The sequence below is a fragment of the Athene noctua genome, chromosome 20, assembly GCF_965140245.1.
Source record: "Athene noctua chromosome 20, bAthNoc1.hap1.1, whole genome shotgun sequence".
NCBI classification, from domain to species: Eukaryota; Metazoa; Chordata; class Aves; order Strigiformes; family Strigidae; genus Athene; species Athene noctua.
The window spans coordinates 5,939,232-5,965,214 of NC_134056.1; the positions used below are offsets into that span (position 1 = coordinate 5,939,232).

Consider the following 25,983-nt stretch of genomic DNA (forward strand, 5'->3'; position numbering starts at 1 on the left):
ACACAAAGAAGCATTTGGGAAATTAAATACCTCTTCTCTAAAAATCTTTAGCACGTCAGAGGTAACTGGCAGGGTCTCCCTTTAGCTTGAAGACTCCTAGTACCAACACATCCCTTCCCTGCCCTTCTTGCACAACCCTTCTCAAAGCAGGTAGAAGAAAGTCACCGGTTCCCTATTCAGCCCAAAGCAGCATCTTCCCCTCTCTCCACTTCACACCAAGCCCTATCAGGCACCCTGGGAGGGCTGGCTTCTCTCTGGCTATTTGAAGGAACAGCAGAAGGTCATCCCTCGCAAGCAGACATTCACCCGAGACAGCTCAGAGGGTGGTGATCTGAGGCTGCACACAGATCAGAGCACTGCTTCCTCCTGACTCTCTCACAAAAGGCAAAAAATGGCATTTCTGGGAGCCCACTTCAAATACTCTGGAAGAGTCTTAAGAGGTTTTATTCATCTACCTTCATATTTTGCATAGAGTTCTTTTAGTAACAATATAGAGACTACAACAGTTAATACACAACGTATTTCAGATGAGGAGGGGTCACCTGGAAATTAACCTTATTAGTTTGCCACTGGATATAACTAATGGAAAACAAAACCCTTCCCAAAGAAGTCTGACATCTTCACTGGTTTCCTTACTTCATTTTCCTTTTCTACATGTAGCCTGAAAAAAATAGTTCAAACAACCGATTTGATAAGAATTTCAGCACAAAAGTAAATCAAATTTCACCTAATTCCATGTCCTCAACACCTTGTTCTGCTTCACACAATGAGTATTCTCAGTTTTATTTATTTTATTTATTTATATTTTAAGACAGCCTTGGACATGACTACATTTAACTGCTTATTTCAGAACCATGAAGTCTTAACTATAGCTCTCCCCCATTTTCCCCCAACTGCATTTCATCAGGCATCCCAGCTTTTTAATATTTTGCTCTTGTTCTGAAATATCCTTTGCTATAGGGGAAAAAAGCACTTCAATATCGGCAAGAATACACTGCCTGCCCTTTAATGTGAGCTTGCCAATTATATTTATTCTGGCTCACTGCTTGCAGTATTATGGTAGAATAAGGAGATTTAAGTACCTTTAGATCTCTTAGGAATGGAAGAATGATGAGTGTCTTCTCTTTAGAGAGACAGTCTTTGCGCCCATGTATTTTCACTATCAAATGCAACTCAAAGATTTCCAGATGGATTTTAAAAAACCCACCTACCCAAAGGCTGGGGAGAGAAAGAGCAGCTCCATATGTTAAGTGTGTTCCTGTAAGCCTGAGGATCCTGGATCCAGTTCCAGCAGAGGTCCTCAACTGGTTTGTGAGAGTCTCAAACTCAGCTCCTGGGAAGGGGGAGGGAGGAAACACTGTCCCTAAAGTTTCTATAGGCCTAAAGAGTAGAAATCCCTGCTGGCTGGCTGGCCACATGTCTCTACCATGCAGGGATCAGAATTCAAGACTTTGGTTCAGTCCTTTGCTTCTGGTTGGCAGCGATGCAGAGCCAAGCACACCCATGGGCCTCATGCTGCTCTGCAACAACACCAACACCTCCAGATTATTCTGGAGTGGCACCGACAGGCTTTGGAGGCCTCATGCAGCCCTTCTTCAGCTGGAAGGATGGTCATCTCAATAGGAGTAGGGAAGCGAAGGGGAGAAGAGAAGTGCCCTTCCACAGCTTAGCTCAGTATCCTGGAAAGCTGCAGTTAGAAAACTGCATCCTAGGTGCCCTAAGAGCAACCTTGCCCTGCGGAGGGGAATTCCATGGAAATTTCGGCAGAGGCTTCAAACTGCAACTGGAAAAAAGCCTTTGAGGTGCACAGTTTAAAGCATCAGACCAAGAGGTTCTATGCTCCAGAGACCCTCAAGTTTCTCTAGGCCAATATTTGCTGGTATGGCTAACGAAGTAGCACCACTGACAGAGCACAGCATTAGGGAAAAGAGAGAGAAGGAGAAAGTAGACAAATGAAATCAGAACTCACTCAATGCTCTCTGGCGTCCCAGTGAGTACACAGGGCCTCTCGGGCATCCCACCGCTGTCTGCAAAGGAAACAAGAAGGAAACTTTTAATATATGGGATTAAAAAAAAAAAAAAAGGCAGCTGTTTCAGTAACTATCAAGGACTAACAGAAGCACCATCCCCCTGTACACAGAGCACATCAATGAATTCAAAGACATCCAGGGTCAACATATTTTAAATGATTTGCTGGATGTCTGCATTCTTTTAAAGCCTTCCCCAACAATTAATGGAAGGGCTAAGAACTTAGATTACATTCATCAACTGTTTCCCAAAGAGCTCTGCATTACAGTCTTCCCCAAAGCAAACAGGCACTAGCACAGAACAAATGGTTGGTCCCCTTTTTTCAGTGCAAGGCGATTTGTACAAAGAGCTGCTGTCACCCTCCTGAAATATCTTCTGCCAGGAGTTGGAGCTGACCAGACTAGAGAGACAAACCCCAAATCTGAGCAAAGTGGTACCACCAGGAGAAAACTCAACAGCTGCAATTTCAGGTCTAAGTACAACACGGATTGTCCCTTTGCACTGTACCCATCCATTGGTTAAAGACAGTTCCTTCATTGTTTCATTCCCCAAACCACCCGACAAGCCCATTTTCTATGCTAGTTGGGAGGTCAGTCCCACAACAGCTCTCCATGCACATCAGCCTAGTACAGATCAGTTGTTAACGGTGATGACATGCCATGAGAGTGGCCTGATCAAAGATGACACATCCTTCAACATTAAAACCTGTTCACCCGCCATACAAATAGGCTCTTACCTGGAGCAATTTGAATTTTGCAGCCAGACTCTGCCTGAATCCGTGAGATCTGTTCTCCTCCCCTGCCGATTACTGAAATGAGTTCAATAAGCATCAGAACATACCATTTTTCTAAGTAACTGCAGAGCACCTTCCCCCTTTTACTCCACTGCAGCTATCTATGAAGGCATGGTTTGACTCCAGGATTGCAGAAGAGGCATCCACAGCATGACCAAATTTATCATAGCAGAAAAACATTAAAATACTGCCAAAAGTTATTCTATTTGCTTGGAAAAGCAAAACAAAACAGAAAAGCCTGTTTTGCACTGGAATGGAAATACACAGTATGCAAGAAATAAGACACTAGTTTGCGTGCTGCTACAAGAGTAATTTAAGTATATCCTGTTCAGCCTGAAGCAATAAACCAGATATTTGGGGTACTAAAAAAGGCCAAGGACTTTTGCTTTTATTTATTTAATATTCATATTTTACTGCCTCTTTTCAATAGACATGCTATGTGGCTGGTCTGCACTCAGACATAACTGCTACATACTGAAATGCTCTATCAACCTTAAGTGAAAACGAAGACTCATCTCCCTTAACTCCTGGAGTCAGCACATCGCTGTTTCACAATGAGACATACTGAGGAGAAACTATGTGCCAATCACCATTCATGTCCTTCCCAGACTGCAAAAACAGCAAAACTGTCAAGTCAAACAGGTATGCCTGGCTCAAGATGCTCCTACAGAAGTATCTCAGCTGTGAGTTTGCCACCCTCATACATCCATCCACTCCTCAACCAAGATTCGATTTAACATGGAGATGATGCACCAACAGAGCACACAAGCTCCCCTCTCACCACTCCCCCACGTGTGGTACCAGGACGGATAAATGAAGAGGTCTGACAGAAGAACGAGCGTTTCCTTTGCAGGAATTTGTGTTACAGTTTTATAGCGTCTTTAGAGTCAGGACAAAACTCCACGCACTAAGCGGTAATTATCATCGCTTGTTCTTTTCTGTTTTACTCTCCATATATCAAATTGAAAGGGATACACAGAGATCTAGCAGTGGAAGAGTCTATGCAATCACTGTAGTAACACATCAGCAGGAGGTGCCATTGAAAGGAAGAGTAATGATCCTCAAGATGAAGAGAGAAATTAGAACCAAGCTTGAAAGGTAACAGTATAAGGAATGCAAATCTAGGAAAAATTCTCATCTCCGCAATGCATATTGGTTGCGTTTCCCTGCAGCAAATTTATGAGAGATTTAAAATTCTGTTTAACTTGCCTTGAGTCAACTCTTATTTTAACATTTAAATGTTGTTTTCCTCCCTCAACTCTCACAGTTTTGCATACTCAAAGGAAGTAAAGTGTTTCAGTGAGAGAAAATAAATTCATTTTTGACTTGTTTATGTACTATGCTAGAGGGAATTTAAAGGAGAGAATCACTAACACTCTTCAGTGACTTGTACCACACAGTCTTGTTCTTATTACCGGGACATCAAGCTTCTCCATGCAGTTTGCACCTGGACTTTAAACACAGATCATCTGGTCCCCATGAAGACAGCATTAGACAAGGCTTATCCAAGGCTAGTAAGCAAAAAACTTGTGAGCATGTCAGAATAAACAGCATTCCTGCACAGAAAACACATCAAGAAACATCAAAAGCATCCAAGGTACTTACTAAATCCAACCATTTTATCAGGCACTTTGAACTCTTCTGTTATTACAGCCCTAAAAAAAAAAAAAAAAAAAAAGAAGGAAAAAAAAGATCAAATAGTCATTACAAAGAACAATTTGGAAGACAACTATGTCCCTGCCATGGAAACCAGGCACAGCAGAAGGCTTTTTCATACACAAATAGAACACCACAATCAAAATCATTTGTTTTGGAAGGGACCTCTCGTGGTCACCTAATTTCTCCTGTGCTGGATATATTTCCAGTCTATTCTCCACTATCTTCAATGGAGATGATGGAAGAACCTCTTTTTGTCATTCTTTCTCCAGACAGATTTAAGAGAATAGTGTCAAAGTTTTTTTAATAATTAGCCTAGACCTTCCAAGCCGCAATCTCCGACTACTACTTTTGGTTAGGCTCCTGCCAAGAGACACTTACCAAAGCCAATCCCGGTATGAATGACCCTTCCGATATTCACAGATTTTTAAAATATTTTTTTTTGCCTGCACATCCTTATCATTCTTTTCCTTGGAATTTATAAAAGCTGTCTCCAATTATCCTTTGAAGTCTTATTATCTTGAGACTTCCATATCTATTGCTCTTTGGACTTTTTCAATGTGTCTCTGCCTCAAACCACAGCACCCAAAGCAATTTCCTAAGACTTGACCATAGTCAAGTAGAAAGGCATTAACTTGTATTTTCTACAAGTTAGAAATGACTAAGCAAAAAACCAATCCCACACAATGAATATGGAATTTTCAAACTCTGTATTTAGGTGTTATATACAATTTGTTCAGCAACTCAAAACCTGCATAAGTTCAATCCAGGTTTTGTGGTGAGGTATATTAAAATATTCTCATTTTTTGCTTTAGAACAGTTAGGGAAGGTATAAAATACACATTAGACTGCTAAGCTGCAGGTAAAGTACTCCCCACTGTCCTGAGGCTCCCTAGCAGCAATGCAAAACCAAACAGTGCCATCCATACCTGCAACAGAACAGACTCACCTGCTACAGAGAGGTTCAAAATTACAGTTGTTTAACCTGCAATAAACCCAGCCTGTTTCCAGAGTGTCCTATCCTGCATTTGTTAACCACCCTGTGTTGGAGGAACGATTGCAGGTATACAAAGTAGCTAACCTAGCAGAAAACCAACCACCAAAATCAGAAAGAAACCAATTCAGGCTTTGCAGCCTTATCAGTTCCCTGCATAAACATCTCTCCTGGCAGAAGAGAGGAGGCAGGTAGCAGCAGAGGAGAGAACGCTGCCCACCCCTTTCCATGCTGCCCTAGCTGGACATTAGCTTTAACCTAACCATTAAAAATTGAAGGTTCTACAGTCTTCATAAATATATCTCATTTGTCCTTTTTGCTGAGGCTCCCAAACATGGTTATGATGGAAATGCAGTATTATTAGCCCTCAGGTGAATCCAGACTTAGAAATTATCTCCCCTTCCTACTCAAACCAAGACAGATAAATCCTTAAGATCAGGATTTGAAAAAACCTGAGCATTTTGATTTTGTATTAGATCCTAAGACACACTGCATGACAACTCACACTTGCTTAAGTCTCCCAAAACCATCTTTGACAAAGGAGTCATCCCAGGTCATATTACACCAACAAAACTAAGAAATAGTAACAATTAAAAAAAAATCTACCTTCCCATTTAATACTTGCAACTTTTTCAAAATGCCAGAGCTTTTTTACTTTTTCTTTCTTCCCTCCCATCACAGCAGGGAAAAGGAGAGGAGAGAGAATTTATTCTTCTTGGTCCTGAAGATTTACAGGAACCAGGTCCAAGTTTCACATCAACTCTTCTTTCTTCATCACAACAAAAAGCCTTAGAAGTGTTAGCAGAAACCCCAGCCTGGAGAAAACTCAAGCTGACAGTTTCTCCATATTCTCAACCTCTGACTTCCTAACACTACTACAGATGGTGGATCAATAAACAATTAGAATTGATCAATAAATAATAAAACATAACCCACTGCTTACCTTTGATGTACCAGGGCCCCTAACTGGTTACCTACTGTGGCAGAGAGAGAAAAAAGGAAAAAAAAATCAAAGCATTAGCACGGATAAACTAACTTCATCCCTATAGAAAAGGACTTCTTACCATTTCATCAAAAAAGAAGGAAAAGCAAAACAGTAATTTAGGTTCAGTGGCTGAAATGAATGCGTTGTGGTACAAAACAGGAGGGGATTTCTTGGTCAACACACACCATAACCCAGTGTCCAGCTGAACACAGGATAGGGAATTGATCCACATCTCCCCATGCTGAGAGTCATGGGAGAAAATCCTGCCTGCCCAAATCCAAATCCCTGCAACTAACCTCCCCCCTTCCCAAATTAAGCCCAAGGTAGTAAAAAAAAGAAAAAAAAAAAAAGGGTGTGGAGATGAGAAATTTCAGGCAGACTGGTTTGTATTTTAAAAAATAAACATAAATAAAAGCTGATCAGACTCAAAGATTTAGGCTAGGCAAAAAGCATTAAGGAGCACTTGCACATACTTCTCTCTGTGTCTCTTATCGGTGCTCCATGGAGCCCACTTACACGGAGACCTGTTAAAGGAATAGGTCCATTAAGTAACCTTGTGGCAACCAAATGGTATTTTTCAAAAAAACCCAAACCACAACACATTTTACTGAATGCACACATTCCAGGCATATCTGCGATGTTAGCTGGTGGTCCATTTATGATTAGCAGTTATCTCCCCAGCTGACAACCCTCAAACAGATTTCTGCCCCCCCCCAACCCCAACAGATTAGATCTTTCTTCCAAATGTTAATGGGGAAAATATCATTAGACCAGCTCATGCAAAGTGGAAACACATGCCCTGCTGGGCTTCCTACTGGACTTTGCCTGCAGCAAACCAGCTAAAAACCAGACCATTTGGTCCTAACAACCACTTGAAAGATTATATTGCATGCCTGGAGGGCACAAGTAGGGAAACAAATGAAACCGGCCAACGTGTGAGCTGTGATAATAAAGATGCTGTTTCAAACTACCTTGCAGCAACCTGCACATTCTTTGACCTGAAATAAATTGGCAATCAGCTGGCGGGGTTAGAAAGTGGATGCATCCCACACACTCTAAATCCAGTAAGAAAAATGCATAAAGTTTGTCACCAAACACTTTACTCAAATAAAATAGACAAAGAGAGTCAATACTGTATTTCTGCTGCATGTCAATACCTCCATAATATTTCAGGACCAAAATATTGACAGCATATGTATTTTATTACTCTCCCCAGCTCTGTGATAAGACAACTGCTGTGTTATTGACTCAGTTAGATTTGTCTTTGCATATTCTCACCCTGAATATAAAAAGCTCTGATTTGATAACTATCAATACTGCAGTTGGAAAACGTGGGTGATGTAATGGGGAATATTTGCTCTAGCTGATAAGCCACTACCGTCGAGCTGAGCAAATACGACCAAATTCAGAATCTCGCCATCTTGCCCCAAACCATGCTCTGAATAGTTTTCCTACACACAATGGGTCTGGTGGCTACGGTGGTGGTATGGGATTGCCCTTGCCACAGACCAGGCCACTCATTATCCCAAGATGCCAGAAAGAGTGGCCTAAACACTACAAGGCTGTATTTAAATATACACTTCGCATTTCAATTCACCATAACAGCTCCCTTAGCAGTCTGTTCCACTGCAGCCGCTGCCCACAAATTATGAGACAGATACACATCCTATAATCAACTCCCGAAGTTCACACAAGGAACAGAAGAGCCTTCATTTTGTAACACGATCCTACACTTGAAGAAGATAATTTCTTAGGGGAAAACTGTATGAGCACAAGTTAAATCAGTCAGGGAAATAATCAGATGTGTGTAACATAACCTCTCCAACCCACTCCAAGTACTACACAAACATAGTAAGCCATGCACCACTCCAGAGATATCAGCCTTAGTGTGTATTTATTGTACAAATTAGCTAAAAAAAAAATTAAGCCACGATAACTTATGCACAAGATCATTCCTTTCACATTTCACAGATAAACTCTCCAAGAGCTGAGATGGGCTGGAGAGAACTGAGATGGATTTACTTGAGGTCAGTTACGATTTCTCTGTTTTGAGGGGAAAAAAAGAATTGACATGGCTCCCGGTTCTAACAACCTAAAGGTCTGTTCCTTCTCCAACGTGCCCATTTTGCTCTGAAAGACAGGGACTAATAGAGAGGCAGGGCTGGGGCAGGCCGTGCTTACTGCTGTACTGAAAGCTGATGTACTGTTCCACCATCTCCCTCTTCACACCAGGGAGGGGGCTGAACTCTGACAAGCCACGTACCTATTTCCCCCTTTTACATCTATAGAGTACAATTTAACTGTAACTGCAGTCATTTTACTGCAAATAAGGAAAAATACTGAATAAAATCAGCACCATTTCCTATTAATGGCACCTGCTGGTAGATAACTCTTCACTCTGCTTTGGGCTTCACCTTAACTGAATTCTACCTAATAGACACTCAAAACAAGTGTGGATTTTTTTTCCACCCCATAAAACAAAGCAGTGCCTCCCACTAAATTAATGTGCATGATGGAAATATACCATCTTGTCAAGAATATCTTCATGGCTAGAATAAAATCAGAGCAATGCATCTCCTGGAGAGCAGTGGAACAAGCTTGCATTTCTGAACCAAAGTGGGATCATGATAAATTTTAGAAAGCTACAGGAAGACATTAGTTACCCTAATTCTTCATCATTAAATATTGCTAGGTTTTTCAATTAAGTGGTCAAAACCTAATAATTTTCATGCCTGCCTTCACTGCAAATCTTCATAGGTTTTTTTCCCCCTCAAACTGCCTTATTTTAAAAAATGGTGATCTGTAAAGCTGCAGTTTTGAAGAACACTGGCATTTTGTATATCACACTAAACCTTTTGCTGAGAGATCTGGACTTTTGCCCTGGTCCTCCTGCTGTTACAGATGTGTCAAGGGGCTAACTAACTTTCATCAGCAGTAAGACAGGGATAAGATTTCCTTCTGCCCATCGCTATTTTCATTGAAAACACGTTGGGAGCAAAAGAATAAAGCATTCCGTACACCAGGATCATGTTGTGTTTGAGCCTCTCAGCTCTACTACAATCAAGTTTTATTACACCAAAACAGGCCATCTTCATATCTGGATGCACCACAGAAGCTTGGGGAAGGCAGGGGGTGGAGAGAGGAGGGGTGTGAGGCTTCCCCAAGGTCTCCCATGTTTGTTTCCCCAGTCTCAAAGGATGCCCCAGCCTTCAGCTGCAACACGGCTGTTTAACTCCACGTATATAACTGGAAACTTCTTCAAAGCAGTCCAAAACAGGGCAAATAGAGGCTAACATTCTGGCAATCAGACTCTTTGCAGCAGACTAGATCCCTGCTTCCTCCGAACAAAAGGAGACTGTTTCTTTAAGGATTATTTAGCAATAAACAAACTTATTAAATTGTGTTGATAATTAGAAAGGAGGCCAGGAGCAGCCGGTGGCCATTAACAGGAGAGCTGGGGGTCTATCCTCAGCAGGGAGCCACAAGTAAGATGCCACCAGGTCTCTCTGCAGCTCAGGCTAACCCCTTCTCTAGTGCTCACCGCCACTGAGAAACATTAACTGCAGCAAGTGGCCATCGAGATGCTGACTACAACTCACTGCAAGCAGTACAGATAAACCCCATCTTCTCCCTGCACTGTAGCTATTTGCAGGATTACTTTAAAGTTGTTTCCAGAAAGGGGAAATAAAGCAGCTGGGGAAAAAGAGAAATAATCCATTTCAAGCTCTGATGCCAACAGGCCAGGTCACCACAGCCAAGCTCTTCGTTTCAGATGAAGGTTATGTTAAGGGGAATGCAAAAGGCACTCACATTCTGTTTTCCAATTCTATGACAACTCTATTTTTCCTGGAAATGCCCTAAAAGCAGCTGGATTTGTTTTGACCATCATGCTGTCACCCTGTCTTAAGACCACTTCCTAAGCTGACATCAATCAGCCACGCCAGCAGCTGCTTACAAAAATGGAGAGGCAGAATTAGATTTTCAGGAAAGACAGACAGTTTTCTTGTCACCCTAAGCACTTCCCCTGAACCCAATTTTTTCCAGGAGTATTAGGAACAGAAGTAATCTTCTAACAGCTACAGGGGGATAATGAAGCAGTGAGACCTGCACCCAGCTGTGAACACACAGTATACAGAAGTAAACAATCAAAAGATTTACCACCAGATTTGTTTCCAAGCTATCCAGAGCAGCAGAATGTATCCAAACCCCCACACTATAAAATTTCTAGAGCATGCGTAACAACATAAATAATCACTTCTTGACAACAATGTCTCCAAACTGTGGTTCACAGACAAGCAGAAAATGGAAAAAAGTGTGGGCACACAATCCCGACACCCCTTGTTCACAGCTAACAGAGAACTAAAAGATCATCCAAACGGGAAGTGCTTTCCTAATTTAAGTGTCTTGTTAAAACCAAATGGCACCTGCTTAAAGCTGCATTACAGACTTTCCATGCCACGGCAGAAAGAGCTGAGTATGGATCATACCACCAAGCAATCACAACTTCAGGAGCTCCTCTGCCAGGCCACCGTTCTGGGTATGACATTAAAGAGTGGCACAAGAGAATTGTGCAGGTAGGTGGGGAACTCATCCCCCAACTGTATTTCAAATGCCATCAGAAATAAAACCCAAGATGAACAAAGCTGAAAGAAGTGGTACAACCTTTGTTCCTACCCTGACAATTCCTGTTTCTTCCTAAAATTCCAGCCCTTTAAAATATTACTTCCATCATTTCTCTTCTCTAAGATCTCACAGACCAGACTTTTGGGAAGGAAGTTGGACAAAGTTATGAAACCTACAGATGCAGATGAACAATCCAAGGGCAAATACAGCATTGGAGCTACTTTAAAAACAGTTACAGACAAGGCCCAGTGCTGAACTAGAGGTGAGCAAACACCCTTAGGTCTCCGCATCGGCAGCAGAACTGCCAACACGGGAGTCAGGAGCACAGCCACTCTGGAAGGCTCTCCCAGGAATACAACCTGGTCATGGAGTTATCTGTCACAACACAAGAAACGAGCAGTAACATGCATTTACAGCCCAGACTGCAACTGTATTGACATGGTTTGTGTCAACACAAACAAGGCTCAGCAAGGAACAGTGCTCACCAGTAAAAGTTTAAGTACAAAGTCTAACTTGCGCTGTCATTAAGCACTAGAACCATTTTACATGTTAAAAGTTCATAAACACATTTTGTCAAGAGGTCAGATTGCTCAGTTCAGTCTGATGAATCAATGAAAGAAACAGGCAGGACTTATGGTATGAATGACTACTACTTTGAAGGCTACTTTTATTCTTTTTCACATATAGCCACTTACCTAAGCTATTCAGACACAGCTCAAAGTTGTTCAGCACTCCTCACCGTTGCACGGCCTGCCTGGCAGCCGAGCACCGTCCCCTACAGAAACCAGCACATACCAGTAACACCAGGCCCCTGGCTTCTCACAGACATAGCCTGAGATACAAAGCACAGGGGCTCACTCAGATAAATCCATTCTTTCCTAAAAGACCAAATTAAAGGAGCAACAACCTCAGAATCAACACCAGAGAACAAAGAGGGCTGTGGCATGTGCTCAGAAAACAGTAATGTTAGCAAGCCAGAGTCTCCACATGAAGGAAACTTCTCCCTGTGCTCCAGCATTTTTTTTTTCAGAATAAGAAGCAGACATGCAGCATTTTCAGCCTTTGTATCAGACAGAAAAAACAATTTCAAAATGAAGTGCTAGGCAGAAGCTTTGCTTATCTCCTCAGTACTCCTGAATGTATCTGAGAGAATCACCCTGGAGGGCTACCTGTGTCAGTACAAATACTAGAGGAAATAGGAAGACATAGCCACATTTTTTTTAAAATCAGCCACTGACAAAGGTGAGATCTTTGAAACTATACAGCAGCAGATAATACAGTTTCAATACTTCTTGTAACAGTGCACATCATTAGATTTGTAAAAAACCAAAACACCTGTTCTAACATTTTTGTTGCTCCAAAGATAAGAAACTAATAACTTATTTTAAAATTGTAACACTTCATACAATATTAACTCATTACAGTTACCAGATATGGTCCACCCAGTAAATGATTCTTTGGCTGTGGCCAATGTTAAATGGTCCAGCAATTTAAGAATTCTCAAAGAATAACTATGAAAAAAAGATAAGCCTAATATGGAAAGTATCCTTGCATCAACTTACATCAATACCTTTTCTCCTTAAAATTCATGTACAAACCAATCAGAACTTGACAGTGACTAAACTACTGTTCTGTGACCACTGCTACACGTGGAAAGGAGCACCTGTAACACTGTCCCTATACACTGTCTGCTCTCAAAAAATCAGGACCATCAGGGTAGAACAGCTTTACTATGCACATCTGGTACTCTAAACACAGGCTCCAGCACAGTTCCAATCAGCACATCCTCCTCCCTCCCTTCCCAGCTACCACAGAATAAGATTTAAATTATAGAGTTGGTTTGCTAATTAATGTGAAGAATTGCTTCACATTAATAATACTAATACCTAGGAGCCCTGTACTATCTAGATAAGACTAAACAGCACAGGGAACCTTGTATAAAATTTGTATACAAAGAAAGAGGCATCGATTTGTGTCATTAAAGCAGATAACTGCCTCTATAGATGAATTTCAGGAGCTCCATCCACAAGTCTGACTAATTGTAGCCTGCTTACCTCCATCATCCAGGGGCCGTTTCTGCACTCCATAACCGTAGACGGATGGGTCCACAAGTGTTGTAGAATTATTCAAGTGAGGAATATCTCCGATTTTAGCAGCAATCTATAAAAACAGGGGATAAAAGCATGATTCACATACCTGAAGTTTCAGCCACTACAGCTAAACACTCTTTTCTTCCAATAAGGCATTTAGCCCAGGCCAATCTTCTCTCAGCTATTTACTATATAGGTAGCTTTATAACAGTTACAAGACAGTAGTTCTTAATTTGTAAAGTAAACAATCTTCTGCTTGCTTTTAATATTTGTTTAATCAAGATCACATTCACCCAGTTCCTCTTCTGGTTCATAAGTAGGTATTTACTCCCTGGAACATTATATTCAGGTTTGTTCACTTGATGGACAGCTGACAAGCTAAATCTTGCAAAGAAGAGAGTTCAAACTAGCTCATCAACTTTGTCCTGGAGAAGCTGCCACCATCACAGCCGTGTAGGAGGACACATACTTCCTCCTGAATCCGTGCATATCCAGGCATATAGAAATGTATATTGGTGGGGGGAGCGGAGGAAGAAGAATGTGAAAATACCCAGCACGTGGTCAGGTTTAGGAACTCCTTGTCAAAGAGAATGGATCACCCTCTGTTTACTGTACAAAGAATAAGTCAGTGAACAAACTATTAGCAGAGGTTAAGTTTCATTTTCCTGCAGCAGTCAACACAGCACAAACATGACTAACACTGCCTGTACCTCTGCTTCCATCCCTTACAGAGGGATAACAGCCACTCCCTGCCAAGCTGGGATTCAAGTTGGACATTTACAGGAAAGAGGAGTCAGTCAGGTATCACAGTAATGGGACTAAGGTAAGCAAATGAACTAGGCGAGAGACACCTAACCACCACTGCATAAAAGTGAAAAAGTTAAGCTCATGTCTAATGATATTTGGGAGACATCCAAGCAAATGGATGCTGAGAAAAGCAAGCCCTTTCACCCGCTGTCCAAGCTAACTGAGGCAAGCCCACCCCAGAAACAGAGGTACATCACTTCAGTGCTGCCCCGGGGTTAAATACCTGCTGCAGGGACAACAAACTGCAGACTCACAGCACCCTTTGCCTACACAAAGTACTTGGCTGTTACAAGCCAGTGCAGAACAAAGTAGTTACAGAACAAATACAAAACACGGTGTATTCTACAGTGACGGCTTCCTTTTCCAGCAAAAAGAAAATAACTGAATAGGATCTTTACTAGGACTCTGATCTCACTCTATTATAACTGGCATTTCACTGGAGAATAAGCAACAGGAACGGATGAAAGAGCATTTTACAGAGATACATTTTAAATGAAGACAAGGGCAAGTGACAAATATAACTAAAGGTGTCCCTAAAATTTGAGTTTTACTGCAACAGAAAGACATCTACAGTAACTCTGGTTGTTGACACTATCGGATGCTGCACTGGAATAAACAACTGCCCAAGATTCAGAACTACAGGTTACTGAAAAAAAGCTATTTGAAATAATCTTGAGAGATTGAGGGCTTTTAGAAAAAGAATAGAAAACATTCTCTTCAGTGCCTTGCATGAAAAGAGCTCCAAGTTTTGACCATTTTCTTCTCATAGTCCATCCCCTTCCGTCTTCTTTTAGAAAGTCAACAACTTTGTCGTGTCAGAAATGCCGGGAGCTAGAGAATAGTCTTCCTGCAGGACCAGCACAGTGATCATGTAGCAAAGCTGTGATGACAAGCACCTTATATATCAACATCTCAAAAACCTAATAAACCCATGGAAATCTGATTCTGAAAGCACAGACTACCCCTTGTCCACTCCATACTAGGGAGTGCCAGGTGATGCCTTGCTTTTTTTGTTGGACACCGTATTGCATCCATGGTTCCAGCCCTTTGCCCCTTATGTTTGGGACACAGAGGGTTTCAATGAAGGTCCAAAGAGCATAGATATTTCTTGACTACTTCAATGCTGAAAAATAAATTTAAAGCACTATTTTATAACAATCTCTTAACAGCTTTCACATAATAACTTACAAACGTATGTCAAAAGGAACAGTGTCAGGTATAACATACCGTGGCATGTTTTGGCACATTTGATTTTAACATGCCCTTTATGAACCCTCTTTCTGTTAGTAGTTATTTACTTGAAAAAAAAAAAATCTTTAGGTTGTGGAAACTGTGAGCTGATAGTTTGGAGCTGGAATCACACGCCACACGCTCAAGGGAAAGGAAAAAAAAAAAAAGTCTTTGGATAGCAGAAGCTGGCCTACAAAAGGAAGCTAGCAGGAAGCAGAAAGGTGTGCATGAACAGGTCACCAGCTCCAAGGCTGTCTGTCCCCAGAGCAGGAAAGCTTTGCCAACCCCTACTCATGCTTAGCACACAATTATTGTCCTGACACAGAACCCTCCAAGTAAAGAGCAAAATAAGAATCAAAGCAATTTTTACATTATCAGCTTTTGGGATATTTTCCTCTTTTTTTTTTTCCCCCTCCTTTACTTAAACTCATACCCTTAACTCCAAAGCCTCCCAGCTGCCACAACATGCCACCTCACCACAGCATGAAAAAATACCCTGCAGAATTAAAATTTGAACTTTTTAAGTAGACATAGCAGTTAAAATACATTTTAACTTCTTATGTTCAACTTAAAATGGGAGCCTCAGTTCAGCAGGGAGATAAGCACAAAAGTTAGAACAGAGCAAAAGCAAGCAGACCTAGTCCTTATCTGACTAAATGACCTTGAGTAATGTACTGCTAGCCACTGCTTTTGTCCCACCGAGTCTTCATTTTTTCCTTTTTCTTCCTTAAACCCAAAACACCTATTTTAATAAACTCTAAAATGCACAAGAAAAAAGCATCACTACCACAGAACTGTTTCTACACCTAATTTCCCCACAATAAAGTTCTCCAACAAACAGTTTAAAAGACACAGCACCAAGCCTCAGCTACAAATTGCAACAGTAAAGCCAAGAAAAACAAACAAAACCCCACAAAGTTCTGTGAAGGATACATGCTTTCCTATACTTTGCACTTCTGTCCTCCTGTACTTTTAACACCCTTTAAAAAATGTGTAATACCAAACCACTTTTAAACATGAAGCTTCTTTGCTAGGCACAGGACTCAAAGACCAATATTTGCAGAATTCAGCTTTCAAGAGAAAGGGCCCAGCTTCTGGGGAGAATCTCTCCATGCTGTCCTGCAAAAGACCAGCAACTGATAAAGTCACCAATTCTAGGTATTAGTGGGATATAAAACAATAAGGTGCTGTCATCTGACCCTTCAGACAATTCTAGTACTTCTGTACTCTTGCCATTCATTGAGCAGAACACTCAAGTTTGTATGAGAGATGTTTCTGCAGAGTTCTGTAGGAAGTAGTGAAACCATTCACAACCATTTAAGTTTCATGTCACAGGTGGTTTTGCTAAACAGTAGAGAAATTGCAAAGCCCTAGATCTATTTGAGGATGACCTGAAAAAGTACTCTGCGAGGGGATAAAGAAAAGTAAGACCCCTCTATCCCCATGGAAATTAGAAGTAAGAGCCTGATAATAGAAAGGAATTTTAAACATACAGCCTGTTGGCTCTCAGTAAGTCTCAGGATATTCATCCACTTTAAAGGTACCCAAGATGACACACTACAGGCCTATGAAGCCACAGCCTCTCCTCTTCACAACATTCCCAGAAATTCAGATTCGGGCAGTACATATGGCAGGTTACAAGAATAGCATACGTGAGAAGAGGGAATCTGTATGTGCTGCAAATGCACGTGTTGTACTGAAAATGAGACTGCCAAGGAGAACAGGAGAGGGTGAGAACCAAGCAAGCCACTGTTTTGTCAATAGGAACAAGACTCAAGGACAGTCCGAAAGAAAGCCATTTTTGTCCAAAGTACAGGCAGCTCTGCTTATTTTCTGATCCCATTGCTCAAAAGGGGAACAAATATCTTCTCTCTCTGGCCTCCCCCCAAAATGCCACAGAAAAGCCAGCCTGCCTAGGAGCAGCCGGACAGATCAGTCATCACTTATGATCCATAAACTAATCCGCCCACTTGAGCCATGGTGCAGACGGTGCAGGACTAACAACCTCAAAGATCCAGCATTCACTTGAAAAAGTAGTTTTTCATACATCTCAAATACTTAAAGAGTCCATGAAAAATCCAAGCAAGTCTAGCACAGACACTGCTGGAAGCAAAGTACGAGTCATTTCTTTCAAAGCTATTCCGGATTTCTTACTCTTATGTCATCTCACATCCCAGTGACTTTGAGGAATGCGAAGTGTTACATGATGTTGTTACATGCTGTGATTGATCAGGAAAGTCTTCCCTGTCCTGAATTATTTAGTTATTAATAATTAAATTCCACAGCACAACTTTAGTGTTACGGCTCTCATGAGAGCTGAATTTAGTAAATTTGATTACTAGTCTTAAGTGTAAGATTAAACTTCAAAAGAGTTCAAATGTCAAGCCAGGGATGCCATACCAACCCACAAGGCAAGAACTACAACCGAATTTTTTTCTTCTGCTCCCTCCCCCCCTTAAAGGAAAAGTAATACTCTGAAAAGGCTATAGCATTGGCCAGAAGCAGCCCAAAAGCTGACATCTAAGTAGAGATCAGTACAGTTCAGGGAAACAGAACATTAAACACGCTCAGTGAAAGCTCTGCCATCACCTCCAGAAGAGCGTTAGGTGTAACCGCATTTATATCCCGCCCCATTCTCAGCCAGGAAGTTCCATCACAGACTGCTCGGGCACTGAGGTAAATATCCATCCACTGAGCAATTAAGACCACCTCCACTCACATGTGGTAACGAGTCACTAGTGACAATGTAGTCCTGCTGTTCTGGGCAGGAACAGACTACATACTCCCTTACAAATCCTCTATGGAACTAGATTAAATAACGTACTTTTGCAGGGGGGGAAATATTTTAGCACTTGCCAACAACTCTTTTCATCCTATAAACACTAATGGAAAAAAAAAAAATCACATTCAACAGGCAGCATACAACTCACCGCACAAAAATGTAGGCCACTGCACTCCCATGAACACGTGCAAAGCACGCATTTCTCAACACGCTTGCTTTCAGCGTAGAAAGATGGCAGGAAGGTTGCTACGCTGCAGCACCTGACCTGAAGTTGGCAACTTGGAAGATTTTGAAATCTTTCAGTTCAAACTGACTCAAGTCATAGGTTCACAGAAATCCACATTCTTTCAAGTATAATGAACTTAACAGCAAAACTGGAGTGAGCACAGCTAGGTTACAGAATTATTTAATATTCCATCTCCTTCACATGTGGGTTAGGGGGCCGCACAGATTCACCCTACAAACATGATAACAACAACCACACAACACTGTTCCACATCAATTTTTAGTTAGTGCTGCTTTAGCCTAATACTGTCCAAGGCATCCCACCTTCACATTTAACCTGTTACTGATTAGATCAGTGGTACATACTGTTGCACTTTCAACGCTCACAAAATAATTTCAACAAGCTGCAACTTCCCAGCAAATAATTATTTTCTACTACATAAACAGGTTTTTCAAAGATTATTCAACTGCTAGCAGGCAATAATATTACCAGACATTCAACAAGATGTTTTTGCAATGAGAGGCCTTCAGAAACAGACAACCAGGACAAGACAAACACAGCTGCAGCACCTCTCAATTTAACTGCACCAAGCAGATAACTGGGCTAACAGCAAAGCTTTCAGACATCCCATACCACCAAGGCCACAGCGCTTTGTTAGACGCTGAAAAAAGTGACACGTGGCCTCATCCAGGAGGCAGCTAACACACAACTTGCCTACTGCAATACTTATGCTGAGAAAGGAGAAAGAAATCAACGACCGAAGAACAGACTAGCTCGTGATCTCCTCTGGGAAGGTGCAGGGTGTTCATCTAGAACAGCGAGTGCCTCTGTACGGGTCGCTGAAGACCACCCAGAACGGGGACTTGCTGCTGTACTGATTCAGGAGTGAGCCGCAAGCGATGGTAAACCACTTAAGTTCCATTAGAGCGATGGCTTGAAAGATCTTAGGGTCCAGCTTCAGAAGTTTCTCAGCAAAATGAGAAAAGCGAGTCTGAGCAACAGGAGGAGATTTCTCCCACCTGGCCTGCAACATTGGGAAGAATAAAGTCAAGGTCTTTAAGCGCCAGCAGGGCTGCGGTCCAGTTATTTAGCTGTACTACATCTCCTTAAGGTGCAGTTACTAAGCACGAGTAAAGTGCAACCTGTTCAGAGGTGGAATGAACACCTGCAACAGACATGGAACAAGAGATGCGATGAACAGTCGCAAATATCTGTCTGTGAGCAGAAGCTTCTTCTTTCAGGAGTTACTTTCCACAAACTGAGGAGCATACAAACACTTGGAATATCCTGTACTGAAGACAAGGGTGCTGATTTCTGCAGGCCTGGGCGCTTTCACTGGAGGTTTCCAATTTAGTGCCATGTAAGCTCAGAGATCCCTTTGGGGAGCACTTCACATCACCCTCTCCCTCCCTCCCTCCCAGGGGGGAATGCAAAGCTCCCCCTCTGCCAGGGCTTCTATAGATTAGCCTAACGCATAACGAAGCACCCGTTTAAAAACCGAATTAACATTAAGCTCACACCCACCCACCGCAAAGTGCAAGACGACAGCTTCGCAGACGAGAGCTCCCGCAGGCTGCACACCGCCTCCTTCCCCGCGCAGAGCAGCGCTGCTACCGTGTCAGAAGCCCCGCCGCGGGCAGGGGACTGTCACAGAGCCTCGCCGCCGCCGCCCACCCCCTCTCCCCCCGGAGCCCCAGCGCCGCCGCCGCCGCCCCCACGCCGGGGACGACCCCGGGGCCGCCGGCTCCGGCCTGCCAGGAGAGGGACAGCGGGGCCGCGGCCCATCCCCTCAGGGCGGCTCCGCGCCCCGCTTCAGCCCCGCGGCCTAGCGGCGCCCCGCGGCCTCCTCCCGCCCCCGGCCCGCCAAGCCGGCGCCTACCTGCCGGACGCGGTGCAGAGCGTCCACGAACCCCTCGGGCTTGATCCCCACGGGCGCTGCGCTCTGCCCCTGCGCCAGCTCCGCCATGACACGCGCCCCGCGCCCGCCCGCCGCCGCCGCCGCGCCGTCCCGCCGCTCCGCCCGGGGACCCGCACCCGGAAAGGGAAAGAGCCCCCCGCTTCCGCCGGAAGTGGGCCCGGCCGGGGGGCGGGGCCTGGGGCGGGGGGGGCTCGCGCCGCGCGTCACGGCCGCTCACGTGCGGGGGGGGCGGGGGCGGGGCGAGCGGAGGGCGGGGCGAGGCGCTGCCCCGCCCCGCGGGACCCCCACGGGACCCCCACAGCCCCCCCACCCGTGACAGGGCGCCCACGGGGCCGGGGGCCGCTCGGGAGCCCCAGTGCCCGCAGGGGACCGCCTGCCCCTGCCCCTGCCCCTGCCAGCCCGCCCTGCCTGGGCCAGCCCCTGCCGGACCACCCCTGCTTGGGCCAAACCCTGCCAGGCTGAGCCATCCTGTCCCTGCCAGCCCCTGCCCGGGCCATCCCGTACCAGGCTGTGCCCCAGCTCCATCCCTGCTGCGGCAGTGGCTGCAGAGGTGCCCCGCCAGCACCCACCGCTGAACACCCTCGGTGGAAACGCACCGTCCCGCAGTGCCCGTTTCCGTGCAGGTGTGTGAGGATGTTTCTGACCCACGTGGCCGTGGCTGGGCGCTGTCATGGCCTTGGCGACACGTTGCACGAAGCTCCCGGACACGGGGTGCCGCCGCGCTCTGGAGAGCTCTGCCTGGCTCTGCCAACAACTGAAGCCCCCGGGGGTGCCTGGGTACCCCCCAACCACTGGGCTGGAGCCCCTCAGTCACGACCCTCCCACCACAGCAGAGCTGCAGGACGAGGACCAGTTAGTCAAGAATGAATGCAAAGAACATGCAAAGCTTATTTATTCCTGGAGCAGGGCGCTGCTACACAGCCCCTGCCCAGCCCTTACAGCCCAGGACATCAGGGCGATGGTCGTGCTTTTTGGGGGTGTCCCATGTACGGCTGCCACCCAACCTGCTGCCCACGTGCAGACCCTCTCGTGGGGGTGCACGCCTGGCTGCTGTGGGGTTGAGCGTTCACGTATCCCCAAGGGTACGTGGACAATGCCTCGCTGTGGGAGGGTGGCATGGGGAGGGGACCAGGGACAGCGGGTGTCAGCTCTGCCAGCAGGGTCCCCACAGGAGGGGCTCAGTGGTGGGAGCCCAAGTCTGGTGATCAGACCCCCCCCGCCCCAGCCTGGCGGCACAGGGGAGCCTTGATCTAACACCCACACACACACCCAGATGCAGCTGCATGAGTGGGTGAGAGATGTTATCTCCCAAATTGCAGCCTGCAGCCAGCTCCTGGCGTGGCTGGGTTTGCACGCTGAGCCTGGAATAGTCCAAGTTCCACTGATCCTAGACCCTGTTTCCCAAAGCCACTGAGTATTAAATTCAAAAATCAAACTATGACCCAAGTTGCGTTGCGTTCCTTCTCAGCTGTTTCTTGCTCTTTCCAGTTCTATGCATCTCATTTGCGCCTACATGAGTAGGCAGGAATTGCTGAGGCCCATGAAATTATCTGGTGGCTTTCCAAGATCACCAAACACGTTTCTTCACTGGGATGCGCAGTCTGCTGCCAGTCACCTACGTTACACCAGTGGGCTTGCTGATGACCAGCCTATCCTCCTTCCATAACTTCGTATCATTTTCTTAAGCAAAAGGCCCATTTATTTTAGAAGAAAGAAACATAGTCCATGGGGGAAAAATTTTAAGATGATCTATATCACCGCGGCCACCCCATCATCTCCCGACCAGGGTGGAGGAAATTCCTCCAGCCATGCTCAGGGCTTTGTGTCTTCCTCTCTTGCAAAAGCCCAGCTACCTGGATTCAGGGACTTTTTCCCCTCCTAGCCCTGGCTGGGAAGATCCAACAGGCTCAGCACCAGCCTTTCTGCAGCTGCCTCTTTCCCCAGCTGGTGAGGGGATCACCCCAACATCCCCACTCAGCTCAGGGGTGACCTGCCCTGAGCAGGATTTGCCCTGTGACCCTCCAGCTAACGCCAGCCTCAAAGGGGCTGCCAAAAAGGTGACCAAATCTGAAGCTTAAACCCCCCAGTGCTCAGATGCCAGCAGAGAGAAGCCGTAGACTCTGCTGCCAGAGCCAATGTGGTTCTCGGGGCTGTGAGAGCCGAGTTTTGGCAGTCTCAAGCCCTGGCAAGAGTCGGCGGAGCCTCCTTGGTGCTGGGCTGGACTGGGCTGAGGGACCAGGCTGCCAGGTGGGTGACAGTGAGCCCTGGCCCTGGATGAGCAGGGACGACCGAGAAGGAGCCCGGTGAGAAGAAAACATCAGGCAGCAATTGAAAAGAAGGAAATTACAGGCCTTAAACACTTCCAGAAACAAATTTCTGATGTAAATCTTCCTTTCGAGAGGAAAAAAAAAAAAAAAAATAAAGGAGTGAGTCTACGCCTCCATCACCCGCCTCCCCCTGCCTGAGACACACACACCTTCACACACACACACGCGCTGAAATTAGTTGTGACAGCTGAAATTCTCCTCTTGTCGGACGCTGTTTGACAGGGTACTTAAAAAAGGAGGAGAAAAAAAAAAAGAGGAGAAGAAAAGGGAAAGTGGTTTGGTGTCGCATGGGGGAGGCAGAGGGGGGTGATGGGGTGGGGGGTTTCAAGTGATACAAGGCGCATAATTCAGGCTTCTTGGATTGCAAAAGCTCCTCTTACCTAAAGGGCCTGCTGCCTTTATTTTTATCCAAATGGCTCAATTACTGCAAAGCCCCACAGAGAAAATTATGGATGTTTGCCTCTATTTTTCTCCCCTTGTCTCGACAACTGTAGATATTTTGTTTTCCTTCTTTCCATCTCTTTTTTTTTTTTTTTTTTTCCCTTTTGGTGGTGGTGGCTGCGGGAGGTGGAAGGTGGCTGGGGACCAGGACGGGGGATGGATAGAGAGATGAGGGGGGGGACTCAAGGTAAGGGACAGGGTGCTGGCAGAGGGTGGCCCTGCCACCATCCCACAACTTGGTCCTCCCTCCATCTCCCCCACGTCACCTCGCACCTTTGGATCCTCACATCCTCCTCATCCCCATGTCCCCCACCCTTCTCCCTTCCTCCAGCCCTCTCTCCCTTTCTTTTCTCCCACCTCCCTCCTTTCCTTCCCCCTGCTCTCCTCCCCATCACCCCCTCCCTGTGCCTCTCAAAGCCACCATAATAGCAGCTTGTTTGGCACTTCACTTGGTCTCAATGAGAAAATTCCCCCCTCTCCCTCTTTTTGCCTTCGTTATTTCCAAACCCTGCAATAGCTCCTTTGCTCAGGGCTGCGGGAAGTGCCCATTTTTCAACATTTTTCTTTGGCTTATGTTTGTCATCCTCTGAATTACCGCACCAGGGAGTCCAGTCAGCCCGACACCAGGCCCTGCTATTCACGCCTCTCCTGCTCCTTGAGATCATGTAGGGAGAAATTAGTTATTTATTTCAAGCACCACTGCAGTGTACTTCCCCGCAGAAGTGTTTGTTTTGATCCCCCACTGGAAAAGGAGGCTCCACGGGGAGCACCAGCATGCCGGCAGCACCAGGTCCGGCAGGAGATGCGGTGAGGGCAGGGCAGGGTGCGGGCAGCCCCCGGGGTGTCCCAGGAGAGGTGTGAGCATGGAGACCCCCAGCAAACATGTGGCTCATGCAGTGGTCCCCACCATGCCGAGATGCTTCCCCGAGGCTCCTCCTGGAGCAGATGCTCTCTGCAGGTCCTGAGAGTTTCCAGGTGATGTTGTCCCATCAGGAAACCTGATTGTCCATGGTTTTATCCTTAGGTCAGGCATGCCATAGTGAGATGGATCCCAAGACTGCATGGCTCCAGGGGAGCATCCAATGCCAAGGTGGTCACGACTGCACCAGGGAGCGCAACCCAGGAGGTGCTGAAAGATTTGACAGCTGGAGGAAAAAAAAACCTTGCACCAGACCACTGTCACCAGACACAGTCCTTGGTTCCACTCGCTGTCCTGCCCCCCCAACCCCCTTCGCAGAACGGTACCACCCTGCATGGGCAGCCGGGAGTTTGGGCAAGGGCAGCGCAGACCAGGAAACATTCACCAGCTCAGAGGTGGTCCCAGATGGTGGGAAGGATGTTACCTGTCCTTGGAGGTCATAACCCACCTCTCCTCTCTGTGCCAGGGTCACGAGCCAGTGAGTCCCATCGCTGAGCCCACCCGTGCTGTTGCAGGCCAGGTTGGCATCTCTGCAGCTCCACAGCTGCCCTGGCAGTGGGGATACTGCCAAAACTCGTGAACCCTTTTCCTTGTGGAGATGCCACGGGCAGCACTGGCACAGGCCACAGCAGGCTGCTGGTGAAGGGGCCCAGGGAGCTGCGGCTTTAAAGAAAGAAGAGGAGCAGCGGGAGGAAGAAAATGCAAAATTGGCCCAGTGGGTAGACCTGCTATTTAAGTGCGGTTGAGAAGCAAGCAGGAGGAATTACAGGAGAAATGATAGTGCCCTGACAGCTGCCATTTCCCATCGCCAGTCTTCCCTAATGGAGTCCTAATGTAGTGGTGGGCTCTTCGCTGTCAGCCAAGCCCGAGACAGGGCTCGTCTTTGTGCTGGTGACAGATGGGACAGTCCGGCCACAAACCTGTAATCCTCGGATTTCTGCCGGCGCTGGCTCAGCTTAACCCCTTCTTCCCCCAGCACCCGCTCGCTGCCCAGGTGTGTGGCTGACACAGCGTCTGACCTGCCCCCAGGGTCCCCCATCCACTGCAGTGTGCTGCGTCCGGCAGCAAAGCAAGGCACTGGGAAGATGAGGCAGCTGCCTGCAGCTCCCTCCACGTCGCTTGGCTGTTTCTGGCCGAGGCAGCGCGGCAGAATCTCAGCTGTCACCAAATGGAGCCCGAGCAGGCGGCAGCACCGTTCCCTGTGGGGAAAGCAAAAAAATAGAGCCCACTCTGGCCAGGTTCCCTGTGCTGCTCTGCCCGTGTGACATTTAAGTGGGCAGGTGAGTTCATGCAGGTGAGTGCAGGCAGGTGAGTGCAGGCAGGTGTGCTCTGCGGCACCGTGCCCACCGGGAGGGCTCTGGGCTGCCTGCCCAGCACAGCACCCGCCAGAAGCCTCCTGCTACCGCTGCCAGCCGGCTCTGGCACTGAACCTCCTTGCCTGCCTCAAATTAGCCCCAAGCCAGGGTAGGATTAGAGAGTTTTAAGCTAAAAGATGTGATGCTTTCCCCCCTAAGACCAGGCTGACTTGACTACATGCAGCTCCAGTCCTGCTCCCCAGGACGCCAGGAGTGGCAAAAGGAAAAGCTGCCAGAGCTTTTCGGCAGCAAAATAAATGCAGCTACTCCACACGCTTCTCTGTCTGCTGAGAGGGAAGACCAGATATGCTGGGGCACCCTCTGCAGCAGAGGGATGGGCAGAGGTATGCTCTCACCCCCGGGGATGAAAAAGGGTAGATTAACCACCTGCTGGTCTCTTCTCCCCCATCCTAAAGGGCCCAAAGGATGCTTGGAGAGGCATTTTTGGATGCTCCTCCATTAGGCAAAGGTCCAAGCCCCTCTGCCTCCTTCCCAGCACGGAGCATCTCTCACTTTCACCCTGTCTGCCCTCCGACACATGTCTGGATCTCCATCCCCTCTGGTGAAACCCACCGACATCCTTCTAAGCTTCTGTCAGCACGGGGCAGCCAGCTCTTCTCAGCCTTCAGACACAGGGCCATCACCCCGGGCTCACAGGCACCGAGCAAAAAGTCACCAGCCCAGCAGGGTCCCAGCACCCTCCTAGTCTGCCCCTGGAGCTTGCATCCCACCAGCAGCATTCCTGCCCAGGTAGGACAGAGATCCAGGCAGCTCTGCTGGGTCCATCTGCTCGTCCATCCCACTGCAAA

General features: G+C 46.2%; 1 protein-coding gene across 2 annotated transcripts in view; it reads right to left on the minus strand.

Moving 5' to 3' along the window:
- FUBP3 (far upstream element binding protein 3) overlaps positions 1-20,239 on the minus strand; it is a 40,651-nt gene extending 20,412 nt beyond the window's left edge. For both annotated transcript variants that reach the window (XM_074923479.1, XM_074923478.1), the window contains exons 1-7: positions 20,094-20,239; positions 13,134-13,239; positions 6,930-6,980; positions 6,415-6,448; positions 4,427-4,476; positions 2,765-2,836; positions 1,970-2,027 (exon numbers count right to left, since the gene is read on the minus strand). In XM_074923479.1, coding sequence (XP_074779580.1) covers positions 1,970-2,027; positions 2,765-2,836; positions 4,427-4,476; positions 6,415-6,448; positions 6,930-6,980; positions 13,134-13,239; positions 20,094-20,180 — 458 coding nt within the window. In that variant the 5' untranslated portion in view covers positions 20,181-20,239. The remainder of the gene's footprint in view (positions 1-1,969; positions 2,028-2,764; positions 2,837-4,426; positions 4,477-6,414; positions 6,449-6,929; positions 6,981-13,133; positions 13,240-20,093) is intronic.
- Between the last annotated feature and the right edge of the window lie 5,744 nt (positions 20,240-25,983).